This window comes from Spinacia oleracea, chromosome 3 (genome assembly GCF_020520425.1).
Source record: "Spinacia oleracea cultivar Varoflay chromosome 3, BTI_SOV_V1, whole genome shotgun sequence".
Classification (NCBI taxonomy): domain Eukaryota; kingdom Viridiplantae; phylum Streptophyta; class Magnoliopsida; order Caryophyllales; family Amaranthaceae; genus Spinacia; species Spinacia oleracea.
In genome coordinates, this window is record NC_079489.1 from 81,513,579 (window position 1) to 81,535,882 (window position 22,304).

Consider the following 22,304-nt stretch of genomic DNA (forward strand, 5'->3'; position numbering starts at 1 on the left):
TTGTTCTTGTTCGGTTCGGGCGCAGCTAGGGAGGGCACGCTACAAAGTTTATGCACCTAAATTATGCTAAATGATTATGTGTAAATAATATGTTTCCTGGCATTAAGTTTTTCCGCATGATTTATGTTTTGTCATATGTATCATAACCTAACAGTGGTATCACGAGCCTCTTATTATTTACATAATCTAAATTGCATGACATGGTTAAATTTTACAAATTTGCAAAGAATTAAAAGGGGTGATTAATTTTCGTAATTGTTAATTAATTGCAAATTGGGTTTATTTAATTATATGTACGCAGTTTTTCGGCAGTTTCCTCTTTACACATCCAAATCGAGTGATTTTTGTGTCAATTCCGCATGTAAAAGGCATTCTAAAATTTTGACAAAAATAGTACTTTTCGGCCGAACCCAGAATTCCCAAATTCGAAGCCTAACTATGACTTTTCGGAGGTTTTAGTTTTTCGAACGCAAAAGTTTGTAAATTTAAGATGTTAAATTGAATATTTGCGATTCTTATTGATAAATCTTGAGTTTTTGATTGACCTACAGTATATGTTTAACAAATTTGAATGCCTAGACTTGTTAATTATACAACCTAATTTGTAATTATGATTAATTTGTTGAAATTCGAATAATTTAGAATTGATTTATTTTTCATAATTAATTAATAATTTAATTAGGTATCCATGATTAAAATCCACCATAAAAATTGTTAATTTATGTTAAAATTTAAATTTTTATGACCTAGATTTGAGTCCATGTTAATCGGAAATTAATTAATTAATAAATTTTCGATTTTTCGCCCTAAAATTATGAAATTAATATGATTTATTAATTTGTCGTTAATTTTAAATTAAAAATTTTAAATTTTTATGAAAACGCTCATAAATGTTGCACGCACAAAGCAAAGGAAGCTACGTGTTACCCTTAAGGGGTGTTGTATAGTGCGGGCACGCGACGACGAGCAAGGGAGCTCGTCGTCCGTGCGGTACGAATGCAGCGAGCAACGAGCTATGCGGCACGCAAGGCTCTAGGCCTAGTCGTGCATGCTAGGCTATGGGCGAGGGCAGTGGGCACACAGCGCTAAGCATGATGCGTGTGGGCAGCAGTGCGCTTCGCCACGACGCACGAAGCCTGCCGATGGGTAGGCAGCCACGACACAGCACCAAGCTGCGCGCAGCGTAGCCCTCAAGGCTGCGTGTGTGCATGGCGATGGGGCGTGTGTGTGATGTCGTTGTGCGAGCCATGGGCAACGATCAATGGCACGGGGCAATGGGCCTCGTAGCTCAATGGGGCTTGGGCGCAAGCCCAAGTGCCTCGTCTTGCAAACTATTGATGCGTTTCGTTTTAATTTTAAATTTTCAGTTCGGAAATAATTTTAATTAATTTTAAAATTAATAATTTAAATTGTTTTCTCGGATTTTAATTTTTAATATTATAATTATTATAAATTTTAATTTATACTAATTATTTTACTAAAATTAAACCTTGAGTTAATTTAAATTTATTTAATTCAACTGAAAAATAAATTAAATAAATGGATTCGATTATAATTTTATATGAGCTTTAAATTTTAATTAAACTTGTATGTTTCCAGTTAGACTAGAAATACAATTTTATGTTTAAAATTAGTAAAGCATATAAAGTTATTGGTTTAAGTGGGAGCAATTTTAGTCATAAACTCTTGATTAGGGCTAAAAATCCTTTAAGGTTAAACAACTCGATTAGAATTAATAAGGACTGGATAATTGGTAGATTATTGGTGCCCTTGATTAATTGCAGCAAATATTTATGTGATGCATACAACGTGTTTTACTAACCAGCTATGTGGGCCATTCATGATAATGAATGGGTGAATGGTATATATTGTATATGTACTGTTTTGCAGGTTATGAAGTGACTAGTATGGCCCAAATAGGATAGAAAATATGGTCTGCATACCATTAATTTGAATGTAATTGGTCTAATGCACCAAATTTGTTTTTCAATTCAAATATGGTCTGCATACCATCAAATAGTTGTAATTAGTTTAATTATAGCTGATCCTATTTGAAGAAAATGGCCCCTACCACGGTGAAATTCAAGACGGAGTATCCAATCCATTTTCAAGAGGGACTTTGAAGTTGAAGCTTCAAGATGAAGTCGGCCATACTAGTTCAAATTTATCTTATGCATGCTTTAAGTTATTTATTGCTTTTAAATATGTCTTAAATATGCATGAGATTGTGGCTTGATTATGTTGCATGATTAAGGATTTTAGTTCACTTAAAATCTAACCAACATAGTAAGAGCCTTAAGTTCCAAACTTAAAAATTGAGTTAAAAGGTGTCATGCCAAAATAACACTTACTTGGTGTAGACACCTACTTTTGTCCCCATTCCCGAAAGGGAAGGTTCGATGATGAAAACATAAATCTCCACTTGACAACGCATCTCCTATAAAATAACGAATCTCAATCACCCTTTTTCGTTTCACCCGAAACCTGCTATTTATGGAAACCTGCTAAAAATAGTAACTGCCGTAAAGGGTAGCTTCTAAAAGTGGCAAGTCATAAAAGATAGAAACCTGTCAGAATTAGGTGTTGCACTCCAACATAAATCCTAAATGAGATAGAAAACTGCGAGAATCCTATTCCTAATATGATTCGGAAATAAGAGTTACGTATTAATTAAAATCCTAACGAGCCTAGAGTTCGTAACGGGCCCAGACGCATTCCGTCATGAAATTGATACGCACTAAAAGACTCGATTAAGTCTCAAACACTACGGATTTTAGGAATCCGAATCTGGCTAAGAAAATAGCCCAGACCCTATTTTCAACGCCTGGCTCTGGGCGCCCAAATCTTCGGCGCCCAGGCCTGGGCGCTGGAATTACCTGGGTACGTGTTTTTTCCTAATTCTTTGTGGATTAGAGCTCTGCAATTCTATCTTTCCACAAACTCTTTTCTATAAATATAGCCCAAGTTCGACGTGAAATCACAACACACAATTCATATTCTGAGTATTGACTCCAACCCCTAGCCTAAGCCTCACGCTGCGAAATTGTTCACGCGTTCTGTCGCAATCGATCCATAAATCGAACAGAACGTATCCTGTCCCATAATTTGAGATTCGTTAAATAAAAAGGAGAAATAGAAAAGTCAAAGTGGTTAGTTTTCTGAGAACCGTGACGCACCTCTCAAGGGTGCGTCGTAATGTGTCCCTTTTCTATGATTTAATTGCTTTCCTCGCCCTTTTTATGAACTGTTAAACTAACTAAATCTGATTGTTCTATCACGCTTAATAAATATAATATTTTTGGGAAATTGGATTATCATGCTAGGTCCCTTAATGCAATCTAAATCAGATAATCGCGATCGATCTAGTATTATATGTTGCATATTGTTAAAATCAACTCAGATTAGTTTAATAGTTAACGCATGTCCCTTCAATTATTTATGCTGAGCTAGTAAGGATATCCTGCCTCTGGAGTTATCAACGAGCGAGTACTCCTCTCGGTAGTTACAGTCCCCCGAACCCTCGATCTCTACCTTGCGGGTGTATGTTGAGAGATCCCCACACCAGGGATCACAAGGGAACCTACGGCCGTCGTGGTCAAACATAATTGCACTCCCTTTATGTCACGATAACCGGGTTTTGTCAGTTTTTCTCATTGTCGTTAAAAACTGAATGGCGACTCCTATATTACTAGTCAATTGGGTGTAAACTCACAGGAAATCCAATTACACTTGATTGAATAAAAAGAATCGTCACACCCACGAGGGACGAGGTCACGCATTAGCCTCGTGCTTTTTCGACCCCCTCACACTTGGATAACCTTTACATCAATCTAGTAATAGTTTTACGCTCAGCGAGGTGTTACTTATTGATCCTAAAGGGGTAAGGTACACAAATAATTGTGAGTACATGTTAGTTTTGGTGAAACTCAACGATATAAGTAAGGAGTCCTTTTATGTCGTGGCAAAATCGATAGGTTTACCTAATAAGTTCTTAGACGTACCTATCAACCAAGAGTAGTTTCTAGACTATTAGCAAAAGGCTTTTGCTTACCTAAAAGATTTTAGAATTGAGTCTAAATACATAATGTGCTTAATTCTTCAATGGGTTTTAGGGTCTTGGAATCATTTTATTCACACCTGCCGGAACACATAACTTGAATAAAATGCTTAATGAACATTAAATTATGCATGTATGCTAGAATTTAAGTTTATTAAGAGAAATTGTGAATGATTATTTATTTGTTTATTCTTTTTCAATTCTAGTTTTAACTATGGAAAACAACAATTCATTCAACATTCGATCAATTCTCGAAAAGGAGAAGTTGAACGGGAAAAACTTCCTTGACTGGCAAAGGAACTTGCAAATAGTTCTTATGCAGGAAGGAAAGGAGTATGTCCTGGAAGAGGCGATGCCCGAAGCCGCAGGTGAAGGGGTCACTCAGGCAGCCCTCAATCGTTGGATTAATGCCAACAAGGATGTGAAATGTCTAATGCTTGCAACCATGGGTGCAGATCTGCAGAAAACGTTCATCAACTCAGATGCTTTCACGATCATCAGTGAGTTAAAGAACATGTTCAAAGATCTGGCTCGAGTCGAAAGGTTCGAGACCCATAGGCAAATTCTTGAGACCAAGCTTAAGAAAGGCGAGCCCGTAAGTCCACATGTTCTCAAAATGATTGGACTCATTGAGAATATGAGTCGGCTGGATCAGCAGTTCTCTCGGGAAATGGTTGTAGACACCATCCTACATTCTCTTCATAGCGGGTATGATCAGTTCAAGCTGAACTACAGTATGAATAGTCTGGACAAAACGCTCACTGAGCTTCACGGTATACTGAAGACCGCTGAAAAGACGCTCAAAGTGATAAGCAAGATGTGCTTATGGTGCGTGGGGGCAAGTTCAAGAAATCTGGAAAGAAGAGGAATGCTAAGAAAGGTGACAACAAGGCCAGCCCAACTAAGCAAACTGGCGCCAACTCTGAAAAGAGGAAGGTCAGTCAACCCACTTCTGAATCCGAATGCTTCTATTGCAAGAAGAAGGGGCATTGGAAGAGAGATTGCTTGAAGCTAAAGGAAGATCAGAAGAACGGAACAGTCGTTCCATCTTCAGGTATTTTCGTTACAGACTGTATACTTGCTAATTCAACTTCTTGGGTATTAGATACAGGTTGTGGCTCACACTTATGTTCCAATCTACATGGACTAAGAAGAAGTAGAAGGTTAAGCAAGGGTGAAGTCGACCTACGAGTGGGAAATGGAACACGGATTTCTGCATTAGCTGTAGGAACTTATTATTTGTCATTGCCCTCTGGGCTAGTTTTGGAACTGGAAGAGTGTTTCCATGTTCCAAGTCTTACTAAAAACATCATTTCTGTTTCTTGCTTAGATGCTAAGGGATTTTCCTTTTTAATAATAGACAATAGTTGTTCGTTTTATTTTAAAGAGATGTTTTATGGATCTGCTAGATTAGTCAATGGACTTTATTTATTAGATCACGACAAACAAGTTTATAACATAAATACCAAAAGGCCAAAAAGGATGATTCAGATCTCACATATCTGTGGCATTGTCGATTAGGCCATATTAACTTGAAACGCATAGAAAGACTTCAAAAGGAAGGAATTCTATAACCATTTGACTTAGAGGATTATGGTAAATGCGAATCATGTTTACTTGGCAAAATGACAAAGCAACCTTTCTCTAAAGTTGGAGAAAGAGCAACTGATATATTGGGTTTAATCCATACAGATGTATGTGGACCAATGAGTACAAATGCTAGAGGTGGTTTCAGCTACTTTATCACTTTCACTGATGACTTCAGTAGATATGGTTATGTCTACCTAATGAAGCATAAGTCTAAATCCTTTGAAAAATTCAAGGAATTTCAGAGTGAAGTAGAGAATCAATTAGGCAAGAAGATTAAGGCACTGCGGTCTGATAGAGGCGGTGAATATCTGAGCTATGAATTTGATGACCATCTGAATGAATGTGGAATTCTATCAGAATTGACTCCTCCTGGAACACCACAATGGAACGGTGTGTCGGAACGGAGGAACAGAACCTTGCTAGACATGGTTAGATCAATGATGGGTCAGGCCGAACTTCCAATAGAATTTTGGGGACATGCACTAAATACAGCTGCACTCACTATAAATAGAGCTCCCTCTAAAGCTGTTAAAAAGACTCCATATGAGTTATGGTTTGGAAAGCCTCCAAATATGTCTTTTCTTAAGATTTCGGGATGTGAAGTATACGTCAAACAATTAATTTCAGACAAACGTCATCCAAAATCTGACAAATGTATCCTTGTGGGCTATCCAAAGGAAACAAAGGGGTATTACTTCTACAATACATCTGAGAACAAGGTGTTTGTTGCTCGAGATGGTATCTTTTTGGAAAAGAATCACATTTCCAAAATGACAAGTGGGAGAAAAGTAGACCTCGAAGAAATTCGAGTCGAACAACAAACTCTAGAGAATGCTCAAGATGACATTCAGGATGAAACTCGGAGATCTTTAGAAGTATCTGGTGAGAATCATGGACAATCTAGAGATGTAACCCCGCGTAGATCACAGAGATATAGATCTCAACCGGAAAGGTACTTAGGTATTTTTACGAACGAGAGCTATGATGTTCTATTACTTGAAAGTGATGAACCTGCGACTTACAAACAAGCTATGATGAGCCCTAGCTCCAAGCAATGGCAAGAAGCCATGCAATCTGAATTAGACTCCATGTCAGAAAACCAAGTATGGGATTTGGTCGATTTGCCAGATGGCTACCAAGCCATAGGAAGCAAATGGGTTTTCAAACTGAAAAAGGACAAGGATGGGAAACTTGAAGTTTTCAAAGCTAGATTGGTTGCAAAAGGTTACAGGCAAGTCCACGGTGTGGATTACGATGAAACCTTTTCACCAGTTGCAATGCTAAAGTCTATTCGGATAAAGTTAGCAATCGCTGCATATTACGATTACGAAATATGGCAGATGGATGTCAAAACCGCTTTCTTAAACGGCGTTTTAACCGAAACTGTGTTTATGACACAGCCTGAGGGTTTTGAGGATCCAAGGAATGCTAAAAATGTATGCAAGCTAAAGAAATCAATCTACGGATTGAAGCAGGCATCCAGGAGCTGGAATATACGTTTTAATGAAGAAGTCAGTGACTTTGGTTTCATCAAGAACGCAGCCGAATTTTGTGTATACAAGAAGGTCAGTGGGAGCAAAATTGCTTTTCTAGTACTATATGTCGACGACATATTACTTATCGGAAATGACATTCCTATGTTGAACTCTGTCAAGATTTGTCTTGGGAAATGTTTTTCGATGAAGGATCTAGGAGAAGCACAGTACATACTGGGCATCAAGATTTACAGAGATAGATCTAAAAGGATGATTGGACTTAGTCAAAGCACTTATATCAATAAGGTGCTTGAAAGGTTCAAGATGGCAGACTCCAAGCGAGGCTACCTACCCATGTCTCATGGAATGACTCTAAGCAAGACTCAGTGCCCAAAAACACTTGATGAGCGTAGACGAATGAATGGGATTCCATATGCATCATTGATTGGTTCAATAATGTATGCTATGATATGTACACGCCTAGATGTTGCGTACGCACTCAGTGCTACGAGCAGATACCAGTCAGACCCAGGAGAGGCACATTGGACTGCTGCCAAGAATATTCTGAAGTACCTGAAAAGGCACAAAGATGACTTCCTAGTCTATGGTGGAGATGATGAATTAATTGTAAAGGCTATACGGATGCAAGTTTCCAAACCGACAAAGATGATTTCAGATCACAGTCTGGGTTTGTCTTCTGCCTCAATGGAAGTGCAGTAAGCTGGAAAAGTGCTAAGCAAAGCACCATTGCGGATTCTACAACTGAAGCGGAGTACATTGTTGCACATGAAGCAGCAAAGGAAGCTATATGGCTAAGGAAGTTCATATGTGAACTTGGTGTAGTCCCCTCCATTAAAGGACCAATAACCCTATATTGTGATAATAACGGAGCTATTGCACAGGCAAAGGAGCCTAGACACCACCAAAGAGTCAAGCATGTACTTCGTAGATTTCACCTTCTACGAGAGTTCGTTGAAAGAAAAGAAGTCGAGATAAGCAAGATTGGAACTGATGACAACATCTCAGATCCATTGACTAAACCTCTGCCGCAGGCGAAGCACAACTCGCACACTGCAGCTATGGGAATCAAGCATATTGGAGAATGGCTTTGATGTCCTTGTTTAATGTTTTAAAGTTTTAGAGTTTAATTCTTTGTAAAACATTATTGGTTAATCATTCACAATAAATGAGTAGAATTCATTTTTCCATTTAATTTGTGGATTATTAAATGATGAGTCCCTTCAATTTGACGAAATATTCAAGATAAACTGTCAGGACCAGTCCTGTGACTAAGAAATGTCTATCAAGTGAACTTGAATGTCAAAAGTTGAAAATGGTCCCTGGTCGGAGTTTTCTATAAAGATGGACGCATAGAAAACGTTAGACGACTAGAATGCAAGATGACTAGTAGTTCTGTTTCTTGAACTATGTGGACATGGCAATGTCGTAATCATTTGCATAGATACTTACTTTGGGAAGACTAGTATCGGACAGACCTATGAAAATTTACTGTAAGAGATGAAAATCTGTCATAAGTAAATTTCATTAAAATTATTAGACACTAAATCCTCAATACCTGAGTGATTTGAGATTACTTGTTTGAAAACTGCTTACTTTGACGTTGACCAACCGTCGCACCGTAAAAGGAGGCTATAAAGGCAACGCTCAGGTAATCACCTATCAAACGAAGTATAATCTCAAGATCGCAAGATTGGGACTGTCCTCCCATAAATCGGGATGAGATGCTCAAAGTTGTACAAGGCCACTCGGAGAGCTAGAAACTGTAAAATGCATGGACGTGCTCAGATGAATCATAGGCTATGATTATCTGTTTATTTGATCAGTTGAGCTCTGAAACCGAGAAACACCTCTGGACGTAATAAGGATGACAACTCTTACCTTATGTTCAAGAGCAAGCATCAAGCGACAAAGGAATTAGGAAATGCACACTTGTCCCTAAGGACAAGTGGGAGACTGAAGGAAATAATGCCCTTGGTCCAAGTATGCATTTAATGATAAGTATAATAAATGCGGTTCAGTATTAATTGACAAGTTAATAATTCAGTGAGATCAAGTGAGTTGAATGCCTAGCTAGAGGCCGCTTCAGTTCAAGTGGAAATAATCATATTAATCCACAGCTTACTCTTGACTGAACCCGTAGGGTCACACAAATAGTACGTAAACGGATCAAGTATTTAATGGCATTAAATACTCCATCTATGGATATTCGGAATCGATGGATCTTGGTTTCAGTAGGAGCTGAGATTGTCAAAGGCAAGAAATGAATACTCCGGAAACGATGATATTGCCGGAAACGGAAATATGGATCGTATCGGAAATATAAATATTATCCAAGTCGTAGATGTTGCCGGAATCGAAAACATGGTACGTATCGGAAAATATTATTGGAAATGAAAATATTTCCGGAATCGGAAATATTGCCGGAAACGGAAATATTGTCAGAATCGGAAATATTATCGAAATCGGAAAATAATTCCGGAAACGGAAATATTAAATATTTGTTCGAAACGGAAATTAATTCCGGAATCGAAAGTATTAAATATTGTTCGTATCGGAAATGAATTCCGGAATCGGGAATTTAATCGGAAGCGTATCGTACGAATTAGCATCGGACGAGGCTCTCTAGACGAAGGCCCAGCACGAAGCCAGGTCGTCGCCCAGCAAGCCACACGCAACAAACCACACGCCAAGCCTCGACCAGGCCCAGCGCAAGGCCAGGCCCAGCCAAGGCCTTGTGCGCGCGCGGGGATCACAGGCAGCGAGCGGGCCGAGGCGTTGTGCGCTCAGCGTAGGCCGCAAGGCCTGTGCGCGGGTGTACGGTGCTCGTGCGATGCTCGTGTGCGTGCTATACGAATCCTAAAGCTATCGGGATTCGACATATGATTAAATTCTAATCCTAAGAGATAAAGTTTATTTAATAGAGTCCTAGAAGGATTCTAATTAAACTAAATTAGTATTCTAATAGGATTATAAGTCCTTTTCCATAACTCTATAAATAGGGGCCTAGGATCACAAATTTATATACAACATTGAAGTATTCAAAGGTAAGATTTTGAAGCAAAAATCAGCCAAACACTTGCAACCTATTTAGCTGAAATTCTTAGAACCTTAAGTGCGATTCTAGTTGGTCAAGCTTAAGGCGGATCCGGACGTGTTGTGGACTATCTACGGAGGGACGACACTTGGAGTCCTAAAGACTTGTTCTTGTTCGGTTCGGGCGCAGCTAGGGAGGGCTCGCTACAAAGTGTATGCACCTAAATTATGCTAAATGATTATGTGTAAATAATATGTTTCCTGGCATTAAGTTTTTTCCGCATGATTTATGTTTTGTCATATGTATCATAACCTAACATTAATTAGGGGATTAATGGGTTAATTAGATCATAATTGGTTGATTATGGTGATGATGACGTCATTATGGGTATTTGGTGTGTTAAGTCATTTGTGAGGGGCATTTGGTTTATTTCTGAAAGTCGAGGGGCATTTGGTTAATTACGCCAAAATTCGGGGGTATTTCATGAAAAATCCGTAATTTTTCCTGTGGGATTTGCCTCAAAAAATCACCCTGCAACTATAGTCAAGTCAATTTACACTTAAATGAGAAAAAAACTTTAAAGCAACTTCATGTCAGCCCGTTTATAGTCGGATTGAGAATCTCAACCCGTTTAAGTAAACAGATCGGGTTGGGTTGGGAAATATAAACCCGTTTATAAATGGGTTGACCTGATTCCGGCCCAATCCAACCCATTACCAACTCTAGTTAGAACTGTCAAAACGGTTACTCGAGTTGGGTACAGGCCTTGTCATCTCGGATCTCGGGTCATGATCCGGTCAGGTCGTGTCGTTTCGGGTCACTTTATCACCCTGGTTCACATCTAGTCGGTCGGGTTGATTTCATGTCGGGTCATGTCAGTGTTATTTTTTCATTGCGGGTATAGGTCGGGTTCAGGTCGGGTCTTATTCCAATCGGGTATAAATTCATGTTCAGGTCTTATTGAGTCGGGTTTGAGTCGGGCTTGTAGTAGTTATTTTCGGGTATGGGTCAAGTTCGGATCGGATAATTATCGGGTCGGTTAAAATCAAGGTTGGATTCAATTTACTCTCTAACATGGGTTAAGATCGGACCCAATAACCATCAGGTCTAGTCAAGTTTTTAACCTATAATTATTTTTTCTAATATTGTAAAAGTTAATGTTCATTTATTTCAAATTTGTCGGTGTGTTCGTTTATTTCAAATTTCAAATTAGGAAGTATTAAACAACAAACAACTAATTTAGCAAACACTTTTAACCAAACATCTAATTCAATCAGATAGTCAATCAACTAATACAAACAGCTAACCACTAGTCAAACCAGCTAACAACTTATAAGTCATAACCAAATAGGGCCTAAGCCTCTGTTCTCTTCACCTGTTTTGATTTTTTTTTTCTAGTTTTTTGTTTAACCTGGTCTAATTTAATAAGCAATAAAAATAAGGTGAAAAGAAAATATCTTTAAATCTGAATTGTATTATCACTTCCCTATACGAAGTACATTTTTGTTAAATAATTTACATATCACTATTATCTTCGTACTTCTTAATATTCATTCCTTTTAGTTTCAACCTTGCCGTAGCAAAAAATAAATATTGTTGATAGTACAAAAAAACGTAGTACATTATTCGCGATCCTAAGAAATAATGCAGATTGTAATAAGTAGTAATCGATAATGCTAGATGCCAATGGCATCAAGAAGCTGAGAGTGTTGAGATACAGAAACAAGAGAATTGGCAACAATGGCTCCACTGGCAGCAACAGCAGGAACTCCAATGCCTGGAAATGTAGAATCTCCACAGCAGTATAGTTGCGGAATAGGAGTTGCATGACCAGGAAATGTGCCTTTCCCAGCTTCAATTGCTGGACCATATGTTCCTCTATTTCTTCGAAGAAATCTTTTATGTGTTAATGGTGTCCCTATCATTTTCACTTCACATTTTTCCCTGTCAAAACCTGGTCCAAGTGCTCGCTCTACCGCCCTCCACATTACCTGTTTTAATGAACTTTCCCAAATGAATAGAGATCAATTAAATTTGCCAAATGAACAACAGCGAGAATAAGGAAATTCACCTCTGCTCTTTCAGTTTTGAGTTTTTTGTACTCATCACTTCTACGGTCAAGCCCTTCCCATAACTCAAATGGTTCTGTTCCTGGTGTGTATGCATGTAGTACATGCTTACCAGGGGGCGCTAAATCTGGACTCAGAACACTGGGTACTGATATCAAAACAACATTCTGATCTGCATCTACTCCTCTCTTCCAATCATTCACAACTATATGATGAATACCCAAGTTTTCACGTAAACCCTGGAAACTCAAACCTTAATTAATGATATAAACATTGTATTTAGTTACGAAAAAATTGAGCTACGGGACCTATATGATGGAAAACAGGAAGAGCAAATTGCAGAAACATGCCTTATCCACATTACATTATCATGAAAACTGAAGAGCAGTAACATCAACTGAACTGTGGAATAGGACTATGCATCAGCCAATAGTCAAATAGAGCCAACCAGAAATAACCAGAAAAATAAAGACAACCCACCTTTGCATCGAAACCCAAATGAAGATGCATGAAAGATTCACATTGTGGAGTTGATCTAATTTTCTCCTGATATTTCTTCGGTAAAGATTCCTCCGGTAACAGATTTAAGGTGTCCCACATTGATGCATTACTGACAACTGCCTTCTTTGCGCGTATAAACTGTGGAGCAGAATAAATGTAAGATTCTACTTAGCAGACGTGAGATGTATCTAAGTTCCATCCCATTCTCTTTATCCACTTACTTGACCACTTTTGAGTCTAACGCCAACTGCTCGTCCATTTTCGATGACAATTTTCTCAACATGAGACCGAAGGGAAATCCTTCCACCAAATTTCTGAATTCCACGAACCAAAGCATCAACAACTGCTCCAGTTCCATGTAAAGGGTACTCAAGAACACACCCTGGCTTGTACCACTCGGCAAACATGTAAATCTACAAAGAAACAGATATAGGTGAAAGTGAGTATTTATCACATCTTCAAAGCTCAAGGACATGACTATTGAAAGATGTGAAGAGGTGAAAATGTAATTAACCCAAAAGAATCGATGTATCTAACAATTCCAGTTTCCAATGTACTAATTCAAGACTCTCTAACCTTAACACCCTTCAAACCACTGGAATCTTACTGGAAAAGTCTACTTCAACTGTAAATCAGAAACCTAGTAGATTATGCTGTTGGCACTTTCCAAGCTATAATTACTCATTCCCTGGTTAAGTGATTGTCATTACATACAAGAGGCAGAAAACTGGATTTATGTACCACTAGTACCATAATACAAGTATGAAAATGCAACTATAGTAATCAACTCAACCATTATCATGTAATAAACTCAAATAAGCTTAAAAATTTCATGTCCACTGCAGAAGTGCAGAGGTGAACTTGTCACACAAGAGTAATAGTTACCATCTCTGCTGAGAGTATACCGTTAGATTTAACACCAGCTAAAAGGAAAGCCAGAAGATCCACCCAGTTCCGAACGAAAGGATCTTTCAGCCCCAGCGAATCAACTATTTCTGAAAAAGGCCGGAGAAGCTTTGTAGCACCAAAAGCTCCTTGAGGTCCCATCTCGGCAAAAGACTTCAATAAAGAAGGAGCATACCTAGCTCCAGCAGTTGATATAACACCCAAATCACCTCTAATAGACAAAGGAGGGAGAGCCATTGCTGCTGCAGACAAAGGTAGTATGGCATCCTGTAATAAGCAGCAGTTTGGTGAGAGATCAAAACAATTAATTCATCTTTTTTCCCTACCACAGACTACCAGTTACACCAGAAATTTCCAAGCCATGATTTTGAAAGCTTCTTATACCTTAATCTATGATTTTGCAAATATTTCTTACAGAAATCACCAGGTCTTCACACTACCAGTTCAAAAGCTAGTGCTTAGTGGTGATAATGAGCTGAGCTCGAGCTTGGCTTGAAACAACTCAAACCTGAACTAGAGCAAGTGTGGATAAGGAAGGACCTATGAAAGAACTGGTCGGCAGGCCCTGCTCAGCTCAGAGACTTAATTTGAATTCATATAACAAGCTACAGCCAAGTAAATGCTACTTTAGGTCACGCAATTTCTAAGCTCGTATTTTTTTTTTACTTGAGATCCTTTTAAGACTTCTGTGAAATCCATGTTATTGCTCATATCTTACATCCTTACAAGTTATAAATAAAAGTCAAATATAATTTATGTAAAAACATACACAATATAGTATAAAAAAACAGTCAAGCACTCCAGCTGTACAAACTTCTCCAGTCACACCCACCTATGCTCAGATCAACTCCTTAAGGTCTAGAACTGAGTTGTGCTTGAGCTGAGATCATACAAGTCAAGCTTAGACTGAGCAAACCTTAATTTGAACATGAGCAAGATCGTTTAATTTCAATCCTATCTGAAGTAAAATTCAGTGAACTTTGATAACAGCCGTGAATACAGATAACAGTTTTAATAGTACGTTAAAACTTCTTTAGCAACAATATCCAGCCCTTAAATTGAAACACATAATACAGAGAAAGATACATACTTCAAGACATAACAGAGGAGAGGGAATACAATGATACTCACAAGAAGCTTTTTCCATTCCTGAACTGCATTGGCACTAGCATACTTCTCAAGATCCTGTAATTACAGTTAATCATATTAGAAAACTATTACACTTGATTTAGTTAAGAAAAAACATAATAACATATAAACGTCAAACAATAGGTAGGATATATATTTTTTTAACAGCTAGCTAAGAGATAATATTTATACTCTATGCGGGAATGAATATGTCCATTTCCGATAGAGTCAAAGATTCATTTGTTTTTTTGGCTGTGGGATGTAATGGACTAAATCAAAATGGCTCTTAAAACCTCTTCGCTTCCTTTCCATGAAGTAGAAGATGGTCTTCCCGTTGTCGTCCCATTATCGCTTTTGGGTCAATTGGGAACAGTCTCTCTGCAATTGCAGAGGTAAGGTTGCGTAAACCCGACCCCCCTTCACCCCGCTTCTTGCGGGAGCCTCTTTGTGGCAATGGGGTAATGATAATGATGAATGATACGCGGGAATAAATATGGATGAGCCAAAGTCATTTTCTACTAGCAAATGAAAATTTTCTAATTTCTCCTAATTTTGACCTTTTACTAAAGCTTCTTATATTGTACTCCATATTTCTTTCTAAGTAAAACATTTTTTTTTACATTTCTCTAAAAAATAACACCAGGTTAAAAGGTCATTATTACTTCGAGTCCTAGCATTCTGTTTTCACCTAGCTCATGTAGTTTATTGGTTAATTTAACAACTGAAGGCTTTATTGCTATATCCAATTATCCAGGCTACAAATTCAATAAGGAAAATGCAACCAAACTAGATCTTACTTATCCAACAGATGTGTATAGGTTCATACATGAATCAAAATGTAGTGAAGTAATGCATTGTACAAAAAACATGGGTTCTTAAACAAATCAGTAGATTGCAGAATAAGTGCTCCTGCTTCTTCAAGTAAAAATGCAAGAGTATATTAGAATACTGAATATTTTTAAAAGAAAGATATAATCACCTTCAGAAATTCTGTGGCACCTATTCGAGACAAAAACTCTGCTTCAGGTAAGTAAACCATCCATGAATCATACTTGGCACAGGGTATGGTTTCACCGAGGGCATCCAACACCTGCAAGAAGCAAAATTTTAAAGTTCAAGAAACCTATGAGAACTACTACAACTAGGTTCATAAACGGATGTAGCCAATGGCAATCTTTTGATGGTCATAGGTGCTTTATGTTGTATGCATGCTATACTAATATATTGGATTAGCTATAGTCATGATGTACCAAATGCTGAGAAGCTTCATATCATTTGAACCAACTGATGCAAATGAATATTTAATCGTGCAATTTGCCTTTTACAAGCTTTTATTTACATTTGTAGCAACTATATCACAAAAAAAATGTCCACTTGTAGCAATTAATACATATAATGACTATAGAACTATTTAGAAGGCACAATGGGTGAGAACAAAAACATTCTGAGCCCCCTCCCCCTTCTTCCTGTCAAGTAATCAGTATAAGACATCCCTTTTTTATTTTATTTTCTGCAGAGGACGCTTGCCATGAGTCAAATTACTCAGTGATTCTCGTGGAGTAACCTAACTAGTTTATATTTTCCAAAATAATATTGGCAAGGGTATAGATAGTTTTGAACAAAACACAAGTTCTAGCAAAAAGGACTAAAGAAAGGAGATTTACTTGTGCAAGTGGATTTGCCTGGGGACCTCTTGATTGAAATCCCGAGAATAGAGAAGGTCCGGAGTCAAACTTATAGCCTTTAACTTCAAATGAATGAGCAGCACCCCCAGGTTGGTCATGACTTTCTAACACGAGAACGTCTTTCTCATACCTTGCTAGAAGTCCAGCACAACATAGTCCTCCGATGCCACTCCCAATTACTACCACATCTGCCTCAAGTTTGCCTGCATAATGTGCAAGTAGGAAATTGCTATTTATACTTCCTAAAAATTGAATTTGAATTTGTAATTCGAAATGCATGTCCTCCAGCAAGTGTATATAATATGCATGTATCCAACCAAGCAATTTTAGTACAACTCAAAACATCCAGTGACAGACATTATAATGTTGTACTCCGTAACAAAATATGACCAAGGAATATCACAGGGTTTCCTACAGTTAATTCATGTGTAGATCTTCTCACAGCAAGCATCACTGGATCAGTTACCACATCATTGAAACAACTACAAAGCAGGCCTGTCTGTTCTAAGTATTTTGAGTCTTCTGACTAAGATAAAAGTCGGACATCATAGAACCATAGATTAGGAGTAAGACCTTCTTTACAACACTACTGAAGACAGGTGTGTTGTGTTAAACTAAATGGAACGGCACAAATGCACAATCCATTATACAACCAACGAAAATTAAAGTTACACCATGATTGAGCACTCATAGATTTTTAGCACTTCAATTGTCTATATGAAAAAAGTAGAACTAGTTGGAAGATACGAAGTATGACATTTGATACTCGGGCCTTCACATGTACCAAAAATCTCCACTCTAGCCCTACCGCGAAAAGCATTCTAACATAGATTCATCCTTTGTGGATACAATAAAAGGTTGCCTAAGATAACATAGTTGTTTGCAAGGATATCATTAGAGTCTAATTTTTACCTTTTAAGATTCAACCTGCCTTTGCCAAAACCACCCTAATAGCTTAGAGCATGAATAAGGGGAGACTCTTAGGTGGCTCTTAAGGAGAGAGAAAAACTAAGAGCTAGCTCTTAGATGTGAATTGGGAGACTCTTACTTAGTGTTTGCGAGAGAAAATTCTGAAATAAGAGCTAGTGCCACATCATTTTTTTGCATGAAAATAAAATAAAGAAAAGAGGGTAAGAGAGAAAGCTAGTGTTAAGAGCTAGTGCATTTCCACTATTTTTGGTAGGGAACACTTATTTGGAGTTGGACCTTAGGTGGTATAAGAGAAAGATTAATAGCCATCAAAATAAGAGTCTCCCCTTATCATGCTCTTATGTGTCGTTCATTAGGACCGCCTCGAATCCTGGACGTCAGGACCTAATATGACACTTCCTCCGTTTTCTTCTTTTTTACTTGCACCATTTGAATTGTGCACAAAGATTAAGAAAAATTATAAATACTTCGTATCAAAATTGACCATACGATAACAAACAAAAAGAGGGAAGAGGTCAAGTAACTATGGTATAAAATGTAAGTAAGAGTAAATTGGGTATGTGAACGCACTAGAGAAAACATGTGAAACCAATCCATAGAGGAAATGAAATGGTGCAACTAATATGCAACTCCCAGGAAAATGGCGCAGGTAAACAAAAATAGAGGAAGTACCAAATAAACAAATGTCCCTAATGCTATAGTCTAACAGTACATCCCCTATTTGAAGTCAATTCCAGTATATCTTAAAATGCAGCAAAACAATTAAACAAATGTCCCTAATGCTGCATCAAACACTAATTTCCGTCGAAAACAATTACTAATACTTTGAAACCGGAGAAACATTTAAATTGTCAGATATTCATAATTTGGCAAAATTGAAGCACCATATCTACAATCAACCAATCAACAAATTGAATGCACAATTTATGTTTACTCTGAATCGGAATGAATATACGAACTGAATCAATTGAAGGAAAGACCTGGAATTGAAGGGGGGAGACCGTTGGTAGCAGAGGATGGCTGATCGTTGGAAAGTCGCGCCAAAATGGAGGATTTAAATGAATGTGAATGGGAATTAAGAGGGAAATGCTTGATTGAAGAAGAAGGGAGATGGTGGAATTTGGGGAGAGGTGAGAAACCACAAAAAGCCATTAAAGCTGAAGCTTGTTACTCACCATGAATTTGCAAAAGGGCAATTGATCGAATGTTGTGCAGTGGAGACTCTTTTGAACAGGAGAGGAAGATGAGGAGAGAAAGTGAAGAGGGAGTTTCGTAGATTTTGAGCCCTTTGTTTTCTTTATTTTTCTATTGTTCTTAGCTAACCACGTTTGTTTCTCTAGTCTCTTTTTTTATTATTTCCCAATAAAAAAGGGAAATTTTCTATGGTAGCATTATACTTCTGTAAATTCTCATTGGTAACAAAATATTTACCACTTTCTCTAAAATAGCATTAGTATTTTGAGTTTTCTCTAATCTAACATTATTTGTTACGTTCCACCAAATTAACCTAATTAGAGATAACCATTTTTCTCAAAAACAATAATCACTAATGTCCTCCAAACATTCTGATAATTAAAATCTTTAAAACTCCTCATTTCCCCCTTTCTTTTCTTCGTTTTTTCCCTCTCACCCATTCGTCTCCTTCACCTCTGTCTGTTTCTTTGATAACCATTTTTCTCAAAAACAATAATCACTAATGTCCTCCAAACAGACATAGGTGAAGGAGACGAATGGGTGAGAGGGAAAAAACGAAGAAAAGAAAGGGGGAAATGAGGAGTTTTAAAGATTTTAATTATCAGAATGTTTGGAGGACATTAGTGATTATTGTTTTTGAGAAAAATGGTTATCTCTAATTAGGTTAATTTGGTGGAACGTAATAAATAATGTTAGATTAGAGAAAACTCAAAATACTAATGCTATTTTAGAGAAAGTGGTAAATATTTTGTTACCAATGAGAATTTACAGAAGTATAATGCTACCATAGAGAATTTCCCTTTTTTATTTTATTCACACATAAATACACTTGGCCAAGCACTTTTGTCTTTCTTCAATTCTACACAACCAAATCTTAATGAAAATTATTTTTACCACCTAAAAAAATTGAAAAATAGTTTTTACCATCTTAAAAAACTAAAATTTGTATTTTACCACCTAAAAAACAGAAAAAATAGATGAAAATGTTATGTGAGGGGCCACAATAACGGTATTACTTATAATATGTTATCTTCTTCCACGATTTCATGTATTCAATTCTCTTCTATTTCCTCGCTTTCTTATCTTTCATAAATTCACATAATTTTTCGTCATCCTTAGTTCATAAAATTAACAAAATTGAATGGAAATAAAGAGAGAATGGTGAAAGAGTTGAAAAAAAAATCACAAACGGAGTGTAAAAAATGGGAGGAAAATTTAAGTAGGTAGCTACACTTAAAGGTTTTATCTATTTTTTCGTTTTCAGGTGGTAAAACACAAGTTTTAGTTTTTTTGGCAAATTTGTCAAAAACAACATTTTATAACCCGTTTTTAGCGAGAAACAACCTTTTAAAAATAATCATGCGAAGAAAGATCTTAAAGTAAAAAAAAAAAAAAACTCGTGAGAGACAATATTTTCCCCTTTTCCGACATTGACTACTCATTTCCGGGCTTTCACTTGCCGGTTTTGCTAACTTCACCCCTTTTACCTTCAATCTTCCCCCTTAAAATAAAAAATGAGCAAAAAAAACCCTCAAACTTCCTATTCTCTCTCCTCCAAACACCACAACGATGCCGTCTCCAACGATCCCACCATTGTCGGCGATGACCCACTTGCTGCTTCAAGCGATCAGGTAATTGTGGGTGTTAGAATCTCGTTACCGCGTTGTATCGTTTGATGAATTCAATTTATGTTTTGGGTGTTACAACGGTTGATGGTGATAATGATGATGATAGTACTACTACGAATAATGTTTTTGAGTGTATTATTATTGTTAATCAAGCTGTTAGTGTTGTGGTTATTGATTGTAGAGGGTTGATGTGACCTCTGAGAAATTAGGGAAGAAATATGCTGAAATTTATATGGCAATGACTATTAGAGAAGGAAGTTTGAGGGTTTTTTTTTGGAGGGAGGGGGGTGCTAGTTTTTGGTTTTTAGGGGAAAAAATTGGAAGGAAAAGGGGTGAAGTTAGCAAAATCGGCGAGTCAAATGCCGAAAATGAGTAGTCAACGCCAGAAAAGGGGAAAAGTTTGTCTCTCACAAGTTTTTTTACTTTAAGGTCTTTCTTCGCAAAATTATTTTTAAAATGTTGTTTCTCACAAAAAACGGGTTATGAAAGGTTGTTTTTGGCAAATTTGTCTTTCTTTTTAGGTGGTAAAATACAAGTTTTGATTTTTAGGTGGTAAAATACAACTTTTTGATTTTTATAGGTGGTAAAAAATAATTTGTCCAAATCTTAATAAAGCAATTATTGCATGGGGCAAATAATTTGTGGCGGAAGGAGTATAGGTCTATATGGGCTTGAGTCCAAAATGAACGCATTTGGATATTAAACCCAACTTTTTTGAGCCTTTTTGGCTGAACTGGACTGAATGAAACTGAACTGAATGAATAATAGATAATAAATAAATAAAATAAAAAATATATATAATAAATAGTAATAGTAATAGTAATGGTAATAGTTATAGTTATAGTTATAGTATATATTCTTGAATGTTAGTCCTCGTTCGGTTTGGGTTGTTTTTATTTGTTAATCCCTTTTGAAAACTTTCCTTATTTGTCCAACATTTATCTCTATTATACCCTTGTAAATATCCAAATGACCCACTTGTTTACTCCCAAATAAATTTTATCATCAATACCCCTTAATTATTTATCTCTCCTATGGTCCTACCCACGGTTAGATTCTATTGAGATTCATTTGACAAGTATACTTAAGTTGGATTGTTTTAGATTCCAAAATGGACTAATAAAGTATAAATGAGATAAATATTAAACAAATAAAAGCTACTAACAATTAAAATAACTCAATAAAAAAAGAGAATTAACATTCAATAACGGAGGGAGTAATACATATAAAATTATTAGGAATGATATTTTAATAACAGAAAAATGTGAAAAGAGTTAGAGCAACTTAGAACAAATATATAAAATACTAAGCGGTAAATTCGGATTTTGGATATGAACGGACATCTATACTATTATTAAAACTTCAAGGCAAAGAATAACGTTTTTTTTTTTTTTGGTGCGAATGAGCCACAAGGGCAATATAAATTACAAATGGGGGCGGGGGATTCGAACCTGAGACCTATTGTACACAGGCCCTCAGTCTTAACCACTAGGCCAAGACATCATTGGTTCAAGGCAAAGAATAACGTTGACATGACATATCGTCACCTTTGACATGTCATCTCATATGTAAGTTTTTTATCATGAAAAAATGTTAGTTATAGGTTTTGAACATGTGACCTCTCATGTGCTAGTCACATATGTTAACCACTATGTCATAACTCATTTTGTTGCTTCTTATACGTTCAAAACTATACTAATTCAATACAATTAGAAAAATAATCTGAATAATTTCTTAATAGTCTCACAACACTGATTAGTCATCACTTTTACGAGTTACCAATCACTACAAAAAATTGTACCATTAACGACGGGAAATCCGATCGCTAAAGGCCAATAGTGGTGGAATTTCCTGCCGCGAACCCGTCATAAAAGGGGCCCGTCATTGATGGAAAATCTCGTTGTTAGCCCGTCATAAAAATCATTTGCGACAGTTGTTCCCGTCTTTATTTAGTTGTTATCCCCGTTTCAAAAGGTTTTTGCAACGAGATTTTTGACATATACTCAAAGCAAGATATATTGTGATGTAATATATTAAATTAGACGCAAAGCGAGTTATAATGTTATATATGATCCATTTTTCTAAT

At 36.9% G+C, this 22,304-nt stretch overlaps 1 protein-coding gene across 1 annotated transcript; it reads right to left on the reverse strand.

The window, feature by feature from the left end:
* Window positions 1–11,615: 11,615 nt before the first annotated feature.
* On the reverse strand, window positions 11,616–18,705 carry LOC110797208 (prolycopene isomerase, chloroplastic). The gene is made up of 9 exons (XM_022002305.2): window positions 18,377–18,705; window positions 16,446–16,669; window positions 15,761–15,871; window positions 14,785–14,838; window positions 13,633–13,920; window positions 12,969–13,160; window positions 12,727–12,885; window positions 12,249–12,485; window positions 11,616–12,168 (listed from the first exon to the last, which is right to left on the reverse strand). The coding sequence occupies exons 1-9, from the start codon at window positions 18,546–18,548 to the stop codon at window positions 11,854–11,856; spliced, it is 1,752 nt and encodes a 583-aa protein (XP_021857997.1). The 5' UTR covers window positions 18,549–18,705; the 3' UTR covers window positions 11,616–11,853.
* Window positions 18,706–22,304: the final 3,599 nt, after the last annotated feature.

Bases quoted from the DNA above. Each gene is read 5' to 3' on its own strand.
- LOC110797208 (XM_022002305.2), bottom strand. From the start codon at position 18,548: ATGGCTTTTTGTGGTTTCTCACCTCTCCCCAAATTCCACCATCTCCCT. The intron at 13,161-13,632 runs GTAACTATTACT...GTTTCTTTGTAG, and splicing joins GTATACTCTCAGCAGAGATG to ATTTACATGTTTGCCGAGTG. The intron at 12,486-12,726 runs GTGGGTTGTCTT...TTGAGTTTCCAG, and splicing joins ATTTGGGTTTCGATGCAAAG to GGTTTACGTGAAAACTTGGG.